Source organism: Larimichthys crocea, chromosome XII (genome assembly GCF_000972845.2).
Source record: "Larimichthys crocea isolate SSNF chromosome XII, L_crocea_2.0, whole genome shotgun sequence".
In the NCBI taxonomy this organism is placed as follows: domain Eukaryota; kingdom Metazoa; phylum Chordata; class Actinopteri; family Sciaenidae; genus Larimichthys; species Larimichthys crocea.
In genome coordinates this window covers 11,657,067-11,672,645 of record NC_040022.1, presented here as the reverse complement: position 1 = coordinate 11,672,645, position 15,579 = coordinate 11,657,067, and the positions used below count along the sequence as shown (strand labels likewise).

Below are 15,579 nucleotides of genomic sequence, written 5' to 3'. Positions count from 1 at the left end.
GTCCCCGCTTACTGGGTTCCTCCCCACTCCTTTCCCATGGCCTGCGATGGTCTGCAGTCCTCTCCAGACGTCCCTGGCGTTGTTCTGCTCCATCCACTTCTCCAGTTTCCTCCTGTAGCTGTCCTTCCCCTTCCTGATCCTCAGCCGGAGTTCCTTCTGGACTCTCCGTAGCTCCTCAGTAGACCCTCTTCTTCTCATTCAGCAGGGCCTTAATCTCGGGGGTCACCCAGGGTATTTATTTCCATTAGTTCTACACCAGGGGTCTTCAACCAGGGGTCCGTGACCCCTAGGGGGTCCGCAGAGGTACTTCAGGGGGTCTAACAATTTTCACCAAAATAATTTGTGAGAATTAAAAAATATATCAAAAATGATCATGAGTAAACTGCAAGCATTAATATGCAATAAAAAGCTACTTTTGACAAAAACTGTTACTATTTATAAATTATTCCATTATGCCTGAATGTTTTATCAATCATAAACACATATAGGCTTATAACCCAGCATATAAATAGGTAAAATATATAAGTTGATATAAAAGTTGAATTTAGTAAATATAAAAGTTATTATAAGCCAGGTTTAAGATGTGACACGTGGGCGTCTCGGTTCTGTTTGTCTGTCATCCAAGGGGTCCTTGGGCTGAAAACAGCTGAAGACCCCTGTTCTACACACATTCTTCTTGTCAAATTTGAATATTTTATTGAGATTTTCATGCAATTCTATTTCTTATAACAACTATAGTAAAAGAACAACAACAAGAACAACAATTAACCTCACTTATCATATCTCCCCTCTCCCTCTCTCTTGTCTGATCCCTCCTTAAATGCACATGCACAAAGGAGGGGAATGCTGAATGCACACCAGCTGTCCCTCAGATGACAGGAAGGCAGATGACAGGAGGAATAAGCTTCAAGGCAGTTGCATTTGATTGATAAATATCAAGCATGGGGAGGAAGAGAAATCTGTGCTCTCTCCCTTTGATTCTCCATGGTTTCCACCAAAGAACGGCTGACCCTTTTCCTCCATTTGGAATCCCTTCAGGCACATTTTTCATGACCGGGGGTAGAATGGAAAATCTTTTAATGATTACTAAATAATACACAAAAAACAATCTGCCATTCATCTAAGCGTTTGTACGCCTGAGTCACATGCACGCCTTTTTTCTACCGTGTCTTCAGACAGAGAGACAATAAAACAGTTGTGTGGGCCACAGAAAATTCCCATCCCTCATTGTGATCTTATCTTCAGTTCTCTGACTATATAGTTCAGTATCTCAACCTGAATGTCCCTTTTAAACTTCACCCAAGTTTTAAACATTGCATACACCCCCGCTTCACAGAGGAAATGTTGTTGTGAATGGTTGTGAGTGTGTGATATGTTGTTTCTCTTTCAGGCCTGCAGATGTATGCCTAGTGTCTAAATCTCTGTCTCTGTCTGTCTGTCTGTCTGTCTGTCTGTCTGTCTGTCTGTCTGTCTGTCTGTCTGTCTTTCTCTCTCTCACTCTCTCTCTCTCTCTCTCTCTCTCTCCTCTCTCTCTCTGAGGGGAAAAGAAGTATTTCTTTAAATAGTTTGTTCTAGTTCTTCCCTGTACACATTTTCCTTCTTTCTTTTAGTGTTTCTGCCAGTTGAATTTCAGTCTCTCAGTTGGGGAACAGTTTGAAACATGTTGATTTTTCCAGCAGTACTGCTCATTCCTCTTCTTCATTTCATGGTGGGGGGATGGAGGTAAACAGCAGGTCAGTCTTGTGACGATGTGAAGAGATGAAAGCTTCATACAGTTCTATAAAGAACTATACAGCTTCATACATACACTTCTTTATTATTATTAGTCATATTTAAAGAAGGCTTTTTTCATTCATAAAAATGTCTCAATTGAGACAAACAAGCTTCCTGATCAAAGCAATATCCCGACAGAATGTTACTTTGTGCAGTGATTGCTGTGGGGATAAACGAGAGATGCAGACAGATGCTCTTTGTTTTCCAAGTCAGAAACTGACCTTATGAGCTGAGTTCAGGTAATAGCATCAATTTAATGGGGCAAGATTTGTGAGCCTCCTCTGGTCAGAGCTAATGCTTTCTACAAAGCCTGGCAGGGTGGGTGTGTTTGTGCAGAGAGTGAAGGCTGAAGTTGTATTACAATATTACAATATTAAAGCCAGTATAAACCTTGGTAGCTTCAGCATTGCTTAGCTGGAGTGTAAGAAAACATTTTCACAGATGGGTATCCACTGAGGCTGTTCACTCTGTGCCCTGTCTATTACAAGCCCAGTCTGTGGTCGTATTATATATTTATCAAACTTAGTTAGAACGCCGCCCACATGAGTATGGTCTGGCCAGGTATACATACATATTTTCAGGGGCTGGGGTCCTTTGTTTAATTGAAGGTTACATTAATGCTGCAGCATGCATATCATATCACATATGGGGAGGAAATCAACAGTCTTGCAGAGTGCTCCATAGAAAACAACCTACTTTTGGGTGAACAGTTTTATGTTCCTTGTTTGTGTTTGTTATGTTGCTATGCTTCATGGACATCACACATCACTACTCTGATAAAAGAGTGTAAAAATTACTGTATTTTTAAGGAAAAGAAAGAATGCAAAATTCACTTGTCAATTTACTTGTTACCTTTTACAGAGTCATACGTAGAAAGAAGCCACCTGGGAACAATACAAATTATGCACAGCCCAGGATTAGAACCACTCTGAACATCACTGATAGCCATCTACTGAGCATCAGTGTTATCAGTGAGGTGCATGTGGAAAGCCCTAAGAATACTAAAGGACAATACTCATCCAGCGAGACTCCTCAACTCACCCACATGAGTTGCAGTGATTACAAGATTACTCTGTTAAGAAAACTAATATTACAATATGCAGTTCATATCAATTAACTGATGGATTCTGGGTTTATTAAGCAAGAATCCGGCTACAATCACTTTTGACTGGCTTCTTCTCCTGAGCAACAATAGTCAAGGAGCAACGACATAACCTGTGATTATGTTGAAATAATTAGTAGTCTGTAACCACAATAAATAATATACACAATCTACTCATATTTATATTTTAACACTGAAGATATCTGGTTTCAAATGGGAAAAATACAACAGTTTCTCCCACTTGGCATCTCTGTTGGATCTCAAATGCCTCAAGTCAGGCTTCTACATCTTGTGGAAAGCTTTCTCTGAAATGTAGAGGCAGTTATAGCGTCATATGAATGTCTGTGATTTTGGAATGAGTTGTTCATATATATTGGGTTTAGGTGTCCACATACTGTGGATGGTACCTTGTAAGTAATCATTCATCTCTATCTTTTACAAATGACTTTCTTCATATGGTTTCTGTGCTGTACAGTAGGCTTTTAAACATCTGCACGGACATAGTCCAGTGCTGCTGAGGCATGTGCTGCACACTAATCCTCTACAAATGTGTGTTCAAGCCTAAGTGCATTAATGTTATGTCTTATTGAATTAAAGTTATGGCAGGGATGGCCTGAGGTCAGTGTGTTAAAGCTGTTGCCTCTGCCTGTCTGCCATTATCTCTGTTGTTGGTCAGTAAGTCACTATATATTTGTTCTGCCCTCTTTTCCCTCACATGATCAGCAGGTCAGCTGGTTTGTTGTGGAAGCGTTACTCTCCTGCAAAGACTCCCCCTTCCCCTACTTTCCCATATTATCCATAACTCCTTCAACACCCAGCCAAGATATTGGAAAGGCAAACTTTAGTAGTTAATCCTTGACTTAATCCTTTTTTATTTTTTTATTTATTTATTTATTTTCTAGTCAGATCTATTCTGTCTGAAAGTCACCTGATGGTAAGCCTGACCCAGCACTAAGTGTGTCTGTTATCATGTTTGACTGACACTTCTATGTTTACTTTGAGAGCACTACAAAGGACAGCGAGGAGTCACACATATTTTACATTTCAAACACACACGATACACCAGCACCTGACAGTCATGCTCAAACAGTATACAAGTATAATAAGTATAATTTTGCATATTATATGTGTCCCTACTCACTCCTCTTTTAATTTCTCTTCTACTCACCTGACTCATTTTTCTGTCCATCTGCAGGATTAAGTGCAGCGAAGCTGCTGAAAGCCAATGGACTGAGCCCTGTGGTTTTAGAGGCCAGGGATCGGGTTGGTGGTCGCACCTTCACTGTGCGGGTAAGACCAGGAGAGCTAACACCACTGGCAGAAATGCTATTAAAAGGGACGTTTTGTGCAGCAGGTTCTGTTGTGCTCCGGTGTTATTACTGTAAACCTTTTTATACCTGTCACACACTCAATGCAGTTAAAATTGAAAAGAGCAAACAATAATAAATGTATAATAAAGAATGTTTTTTTTACATTTGTCTTTTTATCTTCTGATGTATTTTTTTTTTTAAATTTCAGAATAAGGAGACAAAGTGGGTTGATCTGGGCGGGGCTTACATCGGACCCACTCAGAACCGCATCCTCCGCTTAGCGCATGAGTACGGCATAAAGACCTACAAAGTCAATGAGCAGGAAAACTTGGTGCATTATGTCAATGTAAGTTTCTCAGCATGTGTGTGTGTGTGTGTGTGTTCTGTCTTTGGCTGATGTCATATCTGTGCAGGCCCACATGTTATAGATGTGCCCTTCAGTTTGAGTTCTGCACTAAGTGTTGACCATTCCCAGAACATAAAGCAAACATCCTGGGTTAATCTTCTGGCATCATTCAAGAACTACAGTTAATCTGCTGACAGCAACATGTTCCTGCTGAAGAGATGGCTCTTTCAGTGAGCTACAGACCGACATGGGAAAACTGTTGGTTGTTTTCTTTGTCATCAAACTGTGATCATGCTCTGACAAGTTGAATAATTTAGCCAGTGAGAGGGTGTGGTCAAGACTAACAAAAATAATTAAAATCAAAAATGTTATGAAAACAGTGTTGGCTTTCTAAAATGCACACAGGGTAACAGTGAAGGGACTTTGTTTCCTCAGAGCTGTTACCCTGGTTGATGATAATTAGAAGCGGCAGCTGATGGACGGTGTTGGTGCTATTGTGCTGCTAAGCAGCCAGCTCTCTTCTCTTCTCTTCTCTTCTCTTCTCTTCTCTTCTCTTCTCCTCCGCTCCTCTCCTCCGCTCCTCTCTTCTCTTCTCTTCTCTTCTCTTCTCTTCTCTTCTCTTCTCCTCTGCTCCTCTCCTCTCCTCTCCAGCATTACAGACTGAGATGCTAATCTTTGCCTGAGGGATTTCTATAATGCAGTTTCTCCTTCCTGTGAGTGGTTGGAAGGATAGCAAAAGCAAACAAAGACGTAAGGAAGAAAGATACATTTGGCTCTTGTTCTTCATTGCTCCATATCAAATCAAATCAAATCAAATTTTATTTGTATAGCCCAAAGTCACAAAGTACATTTGCCTCTGAGGGCTTTACAATCTGTACAGGGAGTGACACCCTCTGTCCTTAGACCCTCGGTTCGAATGAGGAAAAACTTGCCCACAAAAAACCTTTAACAGGGAAAAAGGTGGAAGAAACCTCAGGAAGAGCCACAGAGGAGGGATCCCTCTCCCATCTCATTTCTCATTAGTGTGGGCACAATGCTGTCCTTAACACAGTTGGGTTTCTGTATGTGATTTGATTTACTCTAGCTGCCATGTACCCTGTTCAAACCAACCTTACTGTAAATCACTGGACTATATGTGTGGCTGACAGCTCTGTGTGTGGACTTGAGGCAGGTTGTTCCACTCAATGAATCATACCTTCATAAATGGACTTTGAGGTTCTGGCTCAGGGTGTGGACAACAACTCACACACACACACAAATTTACTTTCACTGTGTTGTATGAAAACCACCAACCTCCATTTACACACACGAGGGGCCAGAATATTACAAACACCTCTCGTTACAACGAAATCTAATACAAGTACACACGAAATACTGTCACTCTGCAAAATGATGAATGTTAATGACAGTGACAGTCACAGCTTTCATTGTGTAGCAGTAGTAGGAAATGTTTTACATGTATCTTAATACAGATATCATACTGCTGTAAGAGTGAGATCAATGAACACAGATTTACTTGAGTAATGGAAGCATTGTGTCATGCGCATAGAGAAATCATTACTGAATGTAAAGAGCATAACTAACATTTAAATTGGCTATAAAAGATTCAAAGTCAAAGGCCTGATATGTAAACATGTACACTCACCTGTCATGTCAAACAGACTGGGATGTCCTATAGATGTCATTCATGCACACACACACACACACACACACACACACACACACACAGATCAGTGTGCTGTGATCAGGTTAAGTGTGACATATTACTGATTAACATATAATGCTCTTACTTTGGGTTTCCTAAACATTTCTTCTGTAAAGCTGGTTTCATAGTGTTCCGTGTGCTGCTCAGCCCGCCACTCTGTCTTTAGCGCTGATATACTGTGTACATGACCTACTTTAGCAGTGCTGTGAAATGTCACCAACATGACATTTGGCACCGACATCAGTTAGAAGACAAATCTTTGGTTTAGTGATGGACTTAACCGGACAGCCCTGATGTTGTGAAGCATTTTGTGAGCTCAGTAAGGGAGCGTCTCCCTGGCTACTATCTCTGTAAGATCCACTCCAAAACCCAGACTCACACATACACAAACACACACGCCCCTTGTAGCTTCCTGGTTGGTTTCCATGGCAGCATGGCTCATCAAAAGCTGCTCACCCCTATCAGTGTCTGACAGTGTATTTGTCTGTGTTAGTGCATTATGGGACAAGAGGATCCACCTCCTTTACTAGCTGGTGGGCTGATCTTACAATGGAGCTGTCAGAGATGTGGCTGCCTCTGTCATGACATAGAAATGATCAAGTAACATGATCCTCATGAGCTAGTCTGGTGCATTAGTACATAGTGGGACCAAACATCCACACATTTTAATCATACAGTTTGAGCCTGGTTGATACAGCAAGTTTTGAGAACTTTATTTTCTTCATTGGATCTATTATCTGCACCTTTCCCCTCAACAACAATACAGAATAAATCTACCACATGGAAATTCAAACATGTATGTTGTTGTTGTGAATATCACTGCACTGTGTTTTGACTGTAAGTAGCTTTGGATTATCCAAGAAGCTGTTCAGATGAATAAGCTCTCAAACACGGCATTTAAATATTTTCTGCTCACTGTGCGAGTCTGAATGTAATAACAGAGCAAAGCATACAGGGTGGCGTCTGCATTGATCTAACCTGTAGGACAGTGCCTACATTACTTCACAGGACAGTCACAAGTTAGTGTAATAGTAAGCCAGCATGTGTGCCAAGCTATCGTGTAATTAGGGCTAGCTTCCAAGCAAGCCGCGTAGCTAATCAGCTTTTCTATGGCGGATTGTAATCCAAAAGGCCAGTGCGGGTTTCCTTTATCAGCAAAGTACTGCCTTACAGGCAGCTGCAGCCCTCAGCACTGGATTTATTAATGAGGTTTCACTATCAGAGATGGGGAAACAGACTTTGATTAAATACTGTCTCTGGTTATCACAGATTGAGAAAGAGCATGTTATTGTCCTGTCGCTCCTCCAGCAGTGTGGCGATCGTGCATGTTTGCACGTTCACAGAACCACTGAGAAATATGGCTGTGATTGTGCAAGTCTTTACAACAGTTGTATGTTTTATTGATGAGGAAAGTAGTTCTGCCATTCCATTCCTTCTCCATTTTCATAAGGCCTGTCAGGGCCTGTTAGAGGCTGATTCATTTGAAGATGAACTTCACTACACTAATATGAATGTATGGTAAACATTATGACTCTGACATTTCAAACTGTTTGTAGCTCTGTCTGGTTCTTTAGTTGCTAACTTTGTCTGCTTGCTGTTTGAATGGCCCACATCATAAGCACTCATCAGAAACACTGATGAAAACAGCTATAGTGATTGGCGAGAGTGGTTTTGTCTGCTTGGGTCCAAACCTCTCATTCCGCCCTTTCCAGCGGGTTGATTATGTTGTTGTGTCATAACAGGAAACACTGGTTTATTAATGATAGTTGGTGGTCATGCTGTTCACTGTTCACTGTAACTGGGACACTTAATGAAAATGAGCAGCTGTTATGTCCTGTTATTAGTTACTGAGCCGTGTTTGTTACTATGAACAGCACTATTTTATCATTTCAGTCTAAAAATATAAATTGACACACGTATTAATGATTGACAGTTGAGATAACCAGATATCGTAAACCTGCATTTATTGATTGTAACATTTTATGACTGTATAAAGTTAATAGGGTAAGAGTAAATAATTATTCAGCATACAAAGGCACACAGGCATTTATTTGGAGTCGACATGATGAATGATGAACCAAAAGGTGACATTACTGCAGTGTGACTTGAAGGGCTGACTCCCTGCTCAGGCAGGCTGGTGGCGTACATGCTCAGTTCACCTTTGGGTTTTGTCCACTATTTCTCAGTGTACAGAATACAGTTTGCTATGAAACAACCCAGATTCAGTGGTGTGTTATTGTCAGTGGCCAGAGGGGATGCAGCATGAGTCTTAAAAGATGACATAACATCCCTGTTAAACAAACAATCAAAAGCGTCCTGACCAAAGAAGCTTAATGAGTATTTTAAGAAAAGGGAGACCACCACTCCATTACATTGTAGATCTCTGTGTATTAAACAGACAGTCAACAACTGATTTTTCCCTCATTTTTTTACATTTCCAGTCCTCCTACACACAGGCACTTTCTCAAGGTTAGCTTACCAGGACAGCACCTAGAAATACCAAGCCATCCGTCTCAGGCTGTCCTTAGTGCCGAGGGTGTTGTGTGTGGATGCTGCACGTCTCTGTTAAGAGCCAGTAGCATGAATATTCTTGTACATGAACTACTATCTGATATGCTCCCACTGGCCCATTGTCCATACAGTGATCATGATCATCTCACTTGAGTAGGACCAGCACAATGTACAGAATTTAGGGAGAGTAGGGGACAGTAGCGTCTGTCACGCAGTGTCTTTCCTCTTCCTGCTGGGAAAAGTCATCCAGACCACGTCAGTGCTGCTCGGCCTCATGGCTTTAGTAATATCTGTTACACATCTGGAGCTTCTAATGATGAGCCCCCGCCGTCACCTTAGCCATTAAGTGTCCCATTGGGAGTGGTATCATTTAGGCTAACCATGACAAAGGATGCATCCTGTTGTTATGTTGGGCAGAGTGATGAAAGGCTCAGACTCAGGCTTTAGGCAGTGTTCTTTGCACTAAAGCATTTTCTGCACCACTAACAGTCACAGTCTTTGTTAAAACAGACAAGTCTGTGGTGGTGTACTGATGTACATCAGCTACCAGGGCTCACTGCATTGAGCAGAGCATAATCGTGGGAGTTGGCTCTCCACCTACATTTGGTGGAATACATTTGGCAGACCTCTTTGCCTCACAGGAAAACGCTCAGTGTCTGCTGATTTTCACCATGTCTGTTGTAATTCACCTCTGGGTGTGGATGGCCACCATAGCCAAACATGCTGCTCCATGTACCCCCTCTCAGCTTGACTTCCCCGACCCTAGCCAGGGTGAGAGAGTATGGGGCTGCAGGTGTGAGAGTTGGCAGCCTCCACAGAGTTTGAGGGGCATGGCCACCTCATGGCCCCTATTCAACGGGGTTATGGTGCAGGACCTGGACTATGCCTTACACTTCTGTGAGGTTTTACAACACCTCACTCTGTTATCAAAGAGCCAGGGATTATGTTAAGTGACCCAAAGGTTTACACTTTCTCCTCTGAATGAGGCTGACTCACTGCTCCCTGATGTGGAAATAGATACTGCCATGCATTCGCTCCTCTCCTTTCCTCTCCTCTCCTCTCCTCTCCTCTCTCCTCTCCTCGCTCTCCTCTCTCCTCTCCTCTCCTCTCCTCTCCTCTCCTCTCCTCTCCCTATCCCCCTCCCCTACTGTTTAGTTCTCCTTCTGTATTCACTTGGCCAGCATCACCATGGTGACAGACCTGTTGTTACATGGTAATGGACAGTTTTGAGCACAGCAGTGATGCTGAACGTTGTGAGACACGTAATCTCCCCTCTCTGTCTGTTTGTGAGATGAGTTTTGTTTTGAGGCTTCCTAAAAAGTGCAGTCTTGACCTTGCAGTGTCCAGTGGGTTAGTTAGTAGTACGAGTAGTAGTGTAGATCAGCAGGCCTATATGAAACTTTATGAAGGTCAATGTTTACTGACTTGTCTTCCAGTGTATGTCATTCAGTCATATCTCATACAATCTATCTCATACAGTGACCGGTACTCTGGGCCTGCAGCTACAACAGAAGAAAAACTCAGTCTTTAACTGGGGTTAATTATTGGAAACACCAGACAAACAGAGGAGTACTCCTGGCATACAAACAACACACACATGGACTGTGGACATTCTTATCATCTTTGAGGGCTCTGGATCATTTCATCAGTTGTAAAATGTTGCACAACTGGAAATATACCAAGCTGTTTAAGGATTTCTCTAGTGCTATTTAATCAGAATGTGCACATTCTGTTGTCATTCTGTCTCAAGTGTACTGGAGGCCAGCTAATTCGGGTTTCCTTTAACATATGACAGACTACATACTATATGAGAGACTTGTCAAGTGGCCATTTTTTAAGTTTACCTTGACTTTAGAAGGGTGGTGGGTTTTTGGTGATGTTGGTGGTGATATTGATGATTGTATTTAACAGGGGAAGTCTTACCCATTCAAAGGCTCCTTCCCTCCCATGTGGAACCCCTTTGTCCTGTTGGACTTCAATAACCTGTGGAGGACAATGGATGACATGGGCAAGGAGGTAAAGCAGGAATCATCCTTATGGTTTGATTTTACTCTCTCTTGTGTCTCATCCTTGCCCAAATGTGTGTTCCTTGCTCAACCTACACCTGTGTTTCAGATTCCCAGAGAGGCTCCATGGAATGCTCCTCATGCTGAGGAGTGGGACAAGATGACCATGCTGGAGCTCTTTGAAAGTATCTGCTGGACCAGGTAGCAATGAATGAAGTAAACTGTGTTACTTTTTATGTGTGTCTTTTTTATGACTCTGAACTTAGGCTGATTATGTATTTCTTTGAAGATTATTTATTTTTTGGCATTTTCACCAGACGAGAAGTGAGCCTGAATTATCCCTTTATTATTGTGGAGTATTGTCAATAAAGAGCAGAAGGATCTCATACATACATTGATGACATTTACACAACATCATAGTGCCATGTGTGTTATGGAGTACTGATTTCTAATTGTTGGTTTAATCCCTGTCCTCTATTTCAAGTACTGTTCGTCAGTTCGCCAAACTGTTTGTCAACGTGAATGTTACGTCTGAGCCCCATGAAGTTTCCGCCCTGTGGTTCCTCTGGTATGTGAAACAGTGTGGAGGAACCATGAGGATCTTCTCCACCACTAATGGTGGACAGGTAGGTCTGCACAAATGTGCGTGTGTTTGCACGATAAATATTTGTACCTGTTCATGTGGGCAGCTTCACATCTGGTTTTGACAGTGCATCTCTATCAGAGATTAATATGAGCTGCAGTTTTTGAAGAAATAACAAAGCAATCTTTCTAAACCTGGAAAACAAACAAAAGGATAGCCCAGTATCATGTCTCAGCTTTCCAGTTAATCTCTCCTGAGGGACTGAGGTCAGTACAGAGGAGGCTTGCCAAAAAGAGTTACTTACTCACTGGCTCACTGTAGCCTTCAGAGACACAACCGCTCATGCCAAACAGGAGCCTCCTGAATCAGCCCTAATACATTTACTTTAGTTTGCTGCTGCTGATCACCGTAGCATAATAATGAGCCTGACAAAAGCTGTTTTCTTGGAGTGCTGGGGGAGCACATTCTGCCACCATACTTCCTGTAGCCAAGTGGCCCTGTTACCATAGCCACTGAGGAATGGGATTCAGATAAACATGTTGTAGCCAGCCCTAATGTCAATTTCCGTCCCATTTATAACATGAACACTTGTTTATGGGTGCATGCATGGACATGTGTACAATACACACATAAACATGTCATTTGAGACGATATTTTGTTTAAAGGAGAGAGTTATATAAGTGTTCCATATGGAGGCACATGTGGTATTCTTCACTTTCAGAGCAACTTTCCACTGAAGCTAGAAAAGTAAACTTCTTTAATCAAACAAGACAAACACAGACTTACTTGGTCTGTTTCACTGCCAGGACTGATTTAGGTTTAGATCATAATTTTCCGGCGACTGGCAGGAAAATTTATCCAAATGCCACTGTGAGACACACACAATGTGTTTCTGATCAGTGAGAATGGAGAGACGCTGACAGTAACCATATGGACAAAGTCTCTGCCTATTTCATTTTGTGTATCAGAGCTTCGGCAGTATTTAATCTCTCTTCATTCTCATAGTACTCACCATCATTCAGCAGTTGCTGGCCTGAGCTTTACAAACACAGTGGATAACCAGTGTGTAACACCAGGATAAAACACAGATTTCATTGCTCTTATCAAATGTAGTGTGTAGTGTAAATGTTTATTAGCCTGCTAGAGTTCTCTGAGAAGGATCAGACTGGATAGGAAGCAATCTTACCAAAAATGAGACTGACTTGACTGACATTAAAAAGTGTGGTGACTGATCCGATCTCTCCGTCCACTTCTGCAGGAGAGGAAGTTCTTAGGCGGCTCCAGTCAGATCAGTGAGTGCATGGCCAAGGAGCTGGGAGACCTCGTGAAGCTGCAGTCTCCAGTCTACAGGATTGACCAGAGTGGAGACATGGTGGTGGTTGAGACGGTGGACAAACAGACCTACAAAGTAAACACATCAAAGAGTTATTATGAGTGTACTGCAGCCATACGGTGGTGGAGTACATTTACTCAAGTACTGTACTTAAGCATCATTTTGAGGTATTTTACTGAGTGTTTCCATTTTATGTTTATCCTTCTCCTCCACTACATTCCAGAGATACCTGCTGTGATTTTCACTACATTTATCTGACACATGAGTTTACTACACTGTTGCAGGGCTGCAAGTCCCATCAATCATCTAATGAGATTTATCATGTGAACCTTCAGAGGGACCATACCACTGCCAAACTACTACAACTGTACATAAATGAGTTAAAACTAGAACACTTAGACATGGATGCATTAGTATCCACTACTACTACGTCCACAGATTCTGAATCATAAAGTGCATCTGATAGTTTTGTTCTTTGCTGCCCTCTTCTGGTTACCTGCCAACCCGCTGCCCTGTGCCCTGAGCGGCAGCTCACACACTCCTGTCCTATTTCTCTTTGTCTTAGGCCAAGTATGTGATTGTGGCCACCCCACCCGGTCTGAATCTGAAGATGCACTTTAACCCCGAGCTTCCACCGCTGAGGAACCAGCTGATCCACCGCGTCCCCATGGGCTCTGTCATCAAGTGCATGGTCTACTACAAAGAGAACTTTTGGAGGAAAAAGGGTATGCAGAACGTGGAGAGTAGGAGAGAAGGAAGCTGCAGTGTGTCCTATTTTATTTTATCTTTACACTCTTGTGTCTCCAGGTTACTGCGGCAGTATGGTGATTGAGGAGGAAGGCGCTCCCATTGGCCTGACGCTGGATGACACAAAGCCTGATGGGACTGTACCGGCCATTATGGGGTGAATACAGAGCTTCAGCCAGTCTGGGCATGCTGTGTACATAACATGTAACAGGAATTGCTTGTTCACTGGTGCAGTGGATAACATTTGTCATTTACCTCTCCTTCAGATTCATCCTTGCCCGCAAGTGCAGAAAGCTATCAGGGCTGACCAAAGAGGAGAGGTACAGTAGATGCATGGTGGAAACCGAACGTTAGTTTTTTTTTTGTGATTAACAGTTTTTATTTTCATTTTCATTATTCAACAATACAAAAAACACAAATCCCCCCGCCCCCCCAAACACACACCACCAACCATGCTGATCCTTTTCTGGTTACCAACCTCTACCCCTGTGCTCCTTCATTTACAACTTTAACAGCTACCCTAAATACATTGATGAAGACATGATGCAAGATAAACCAAAGCAAAAATAGACACAAAAAATGATTCGAGGGAAAATCAATACGAGAGTTAGATAAAGCAAGCTCTGCCTTGATGCAATATTCTGTTAACAAACAACAGGAATAAGTAACAATCACAAAATAAAATACACACCAAAACAAGAAGAAGCACATCTACATATATATTTTTTTACACAATTAACTGAAAACTTGCGTCTCTCCACTACATTACCCATACCCTTTTAGGGGCCTCTTAAATAACTTAAGTATTTGCCCCATTTTGCTTCATATAGATCCAGTCTACCCAGTTGTTTACATGACATTTTTTCGAATGCTGCCACTCGTGCCAGCTCCACAGCCCACTCCTGCGTAGAGGGTACCCCCTCCGTCTTCCATCCCCTGACAAGTATTTGTCTACCAATCATAATACTGGTTTGGACAAAGCTTTTAATATGTTTATCCTGTCCTGTCAGGACTGTATGATCACTCAAGACAAATAATCTAGGGCTAAATGGAATATGCATCTCCATAATCTCACAAAGGTTATCGTAAATATTGGTCCAAAAGTGTTGGACTTTGTGACATGACCATAACACATGAATTAACGTACCTTCCTCAGACTTGCATCGCCAGCATTCTGATGTGGATAATAATCCTAATCTAAATAATTTGGAGGGAGTCCAATAAAAACGATGTATAATTTTAAATTGAATAAGGCGTACTCTTGCATCCCTTGAAACTGCTTTAATATTTTTACAAATTCCGTTCCAATCCTCATCACTAAATGTCAGATTCAGATCCCTTTCCCATGTCTTCTGCAGAGCTGCAATGGGCCCATTACCAAGAGTCTGAATCAACATAGAATAATAGACAGCTGCTTCATGTCCTTTTCCATAGTTCTTTAAAATTTTATCTAGGACCTCTGCATTATGGGGAACCGATGCCGCGGGCCCAAACACCCCCCCTAACATATGTCGGAGTTGCAGGTACCTAAAAAAGTGTGAAGTAGGGATGCTGAACCGCTGCACCAACTCCCCAAAAGATTTCAAAGAGCCATCAGAATACAGATCCCCCAAAATGACCACTCCCTTCTCCTGCCATATCTTCCAGTAAATGGGACGTTTATCGATTCGTAATTTAGTATTTAACCAAATACTTGAAGAGACATTTAGAAAAGGGTCAAATTTAAATATTCGAGCAACTCTGGTCCAAATTAATTTAAGATGAGCGATTATTGGATGTGTTTTTGCTTTTTTACTCAATTTAGTAGATAGGACTTGCATAGGTGACAGAGGGGCCACTACAGCTTGTTCCAGACAGTACCACGGAGGGGCTCTTTCAGGAGGGAGGGACCAGTGGGCCAGGTGCCTTAAATTAAAAGCATAATAGTAAAATAACATGTTTGGTAGCCCTAAGCCTCCTTTATCAGATGGCCTTTGTAGCTTATTGTGGCTCAAACGGGGGCGCTTACCGTTCCAAATAAATATCTTAGATATTCTGTCAAAGCTTTTAAAGTAATAGTGGGGAATTTCTAAGGGGAGGGACTGGATAAAATAATTAAGTTTGGGAACACAGTTCATTTTCAAAACATTAACTTTACCTGCCATGGACAAATTAAGAGTTGCC

General features: G+C 41.9%; 1 protein-coding gene across 1 annotated transcript in view; it reads left to right on the top strand.

The window, feature by feature from the left end:
- mao (monoamine oxidase) overlaps positions 1-15,579 on the top strand; it is a 36,688-nt gene that overhangs the window by 12,010 nt on the left and 9,099 nt on the right. Inside the window, exons 2-10 of the mRNA XM_019268299.2 lie at positions 4,071-4,165; positions 4,394-4,531; positions 10,659-10,763; positions 10,863-10,954; positions 11,238-11,379; positions 12,595-12,744; positions 13,235-13,394; positions 13,477-13,573; positions 13,683-13,736. Coding sequence (XP_019123844.1) covers positions 4,071-4,165; positions 4,394-4,531; positions 10,659-10,763; positions 10,863-10,954; positions 11,238-11,379; positions 12,595-12,744; positions 13,235-13,394; positions 13,477-13,573; positions 13,683-13,736 — 1,033 coding nt within the window. The remainder of the gene's footprint in view (positions 1-4,070; positions 4,166-4,393; positions 4,532-10,658; positions 10,764-10,862; positions 10,955-11,237; positions 11,380-12,594; positions 12,745-13,234; positions 13,395-13,476; positions 13,574-13,682; positions 13,737-15,579) is intronic.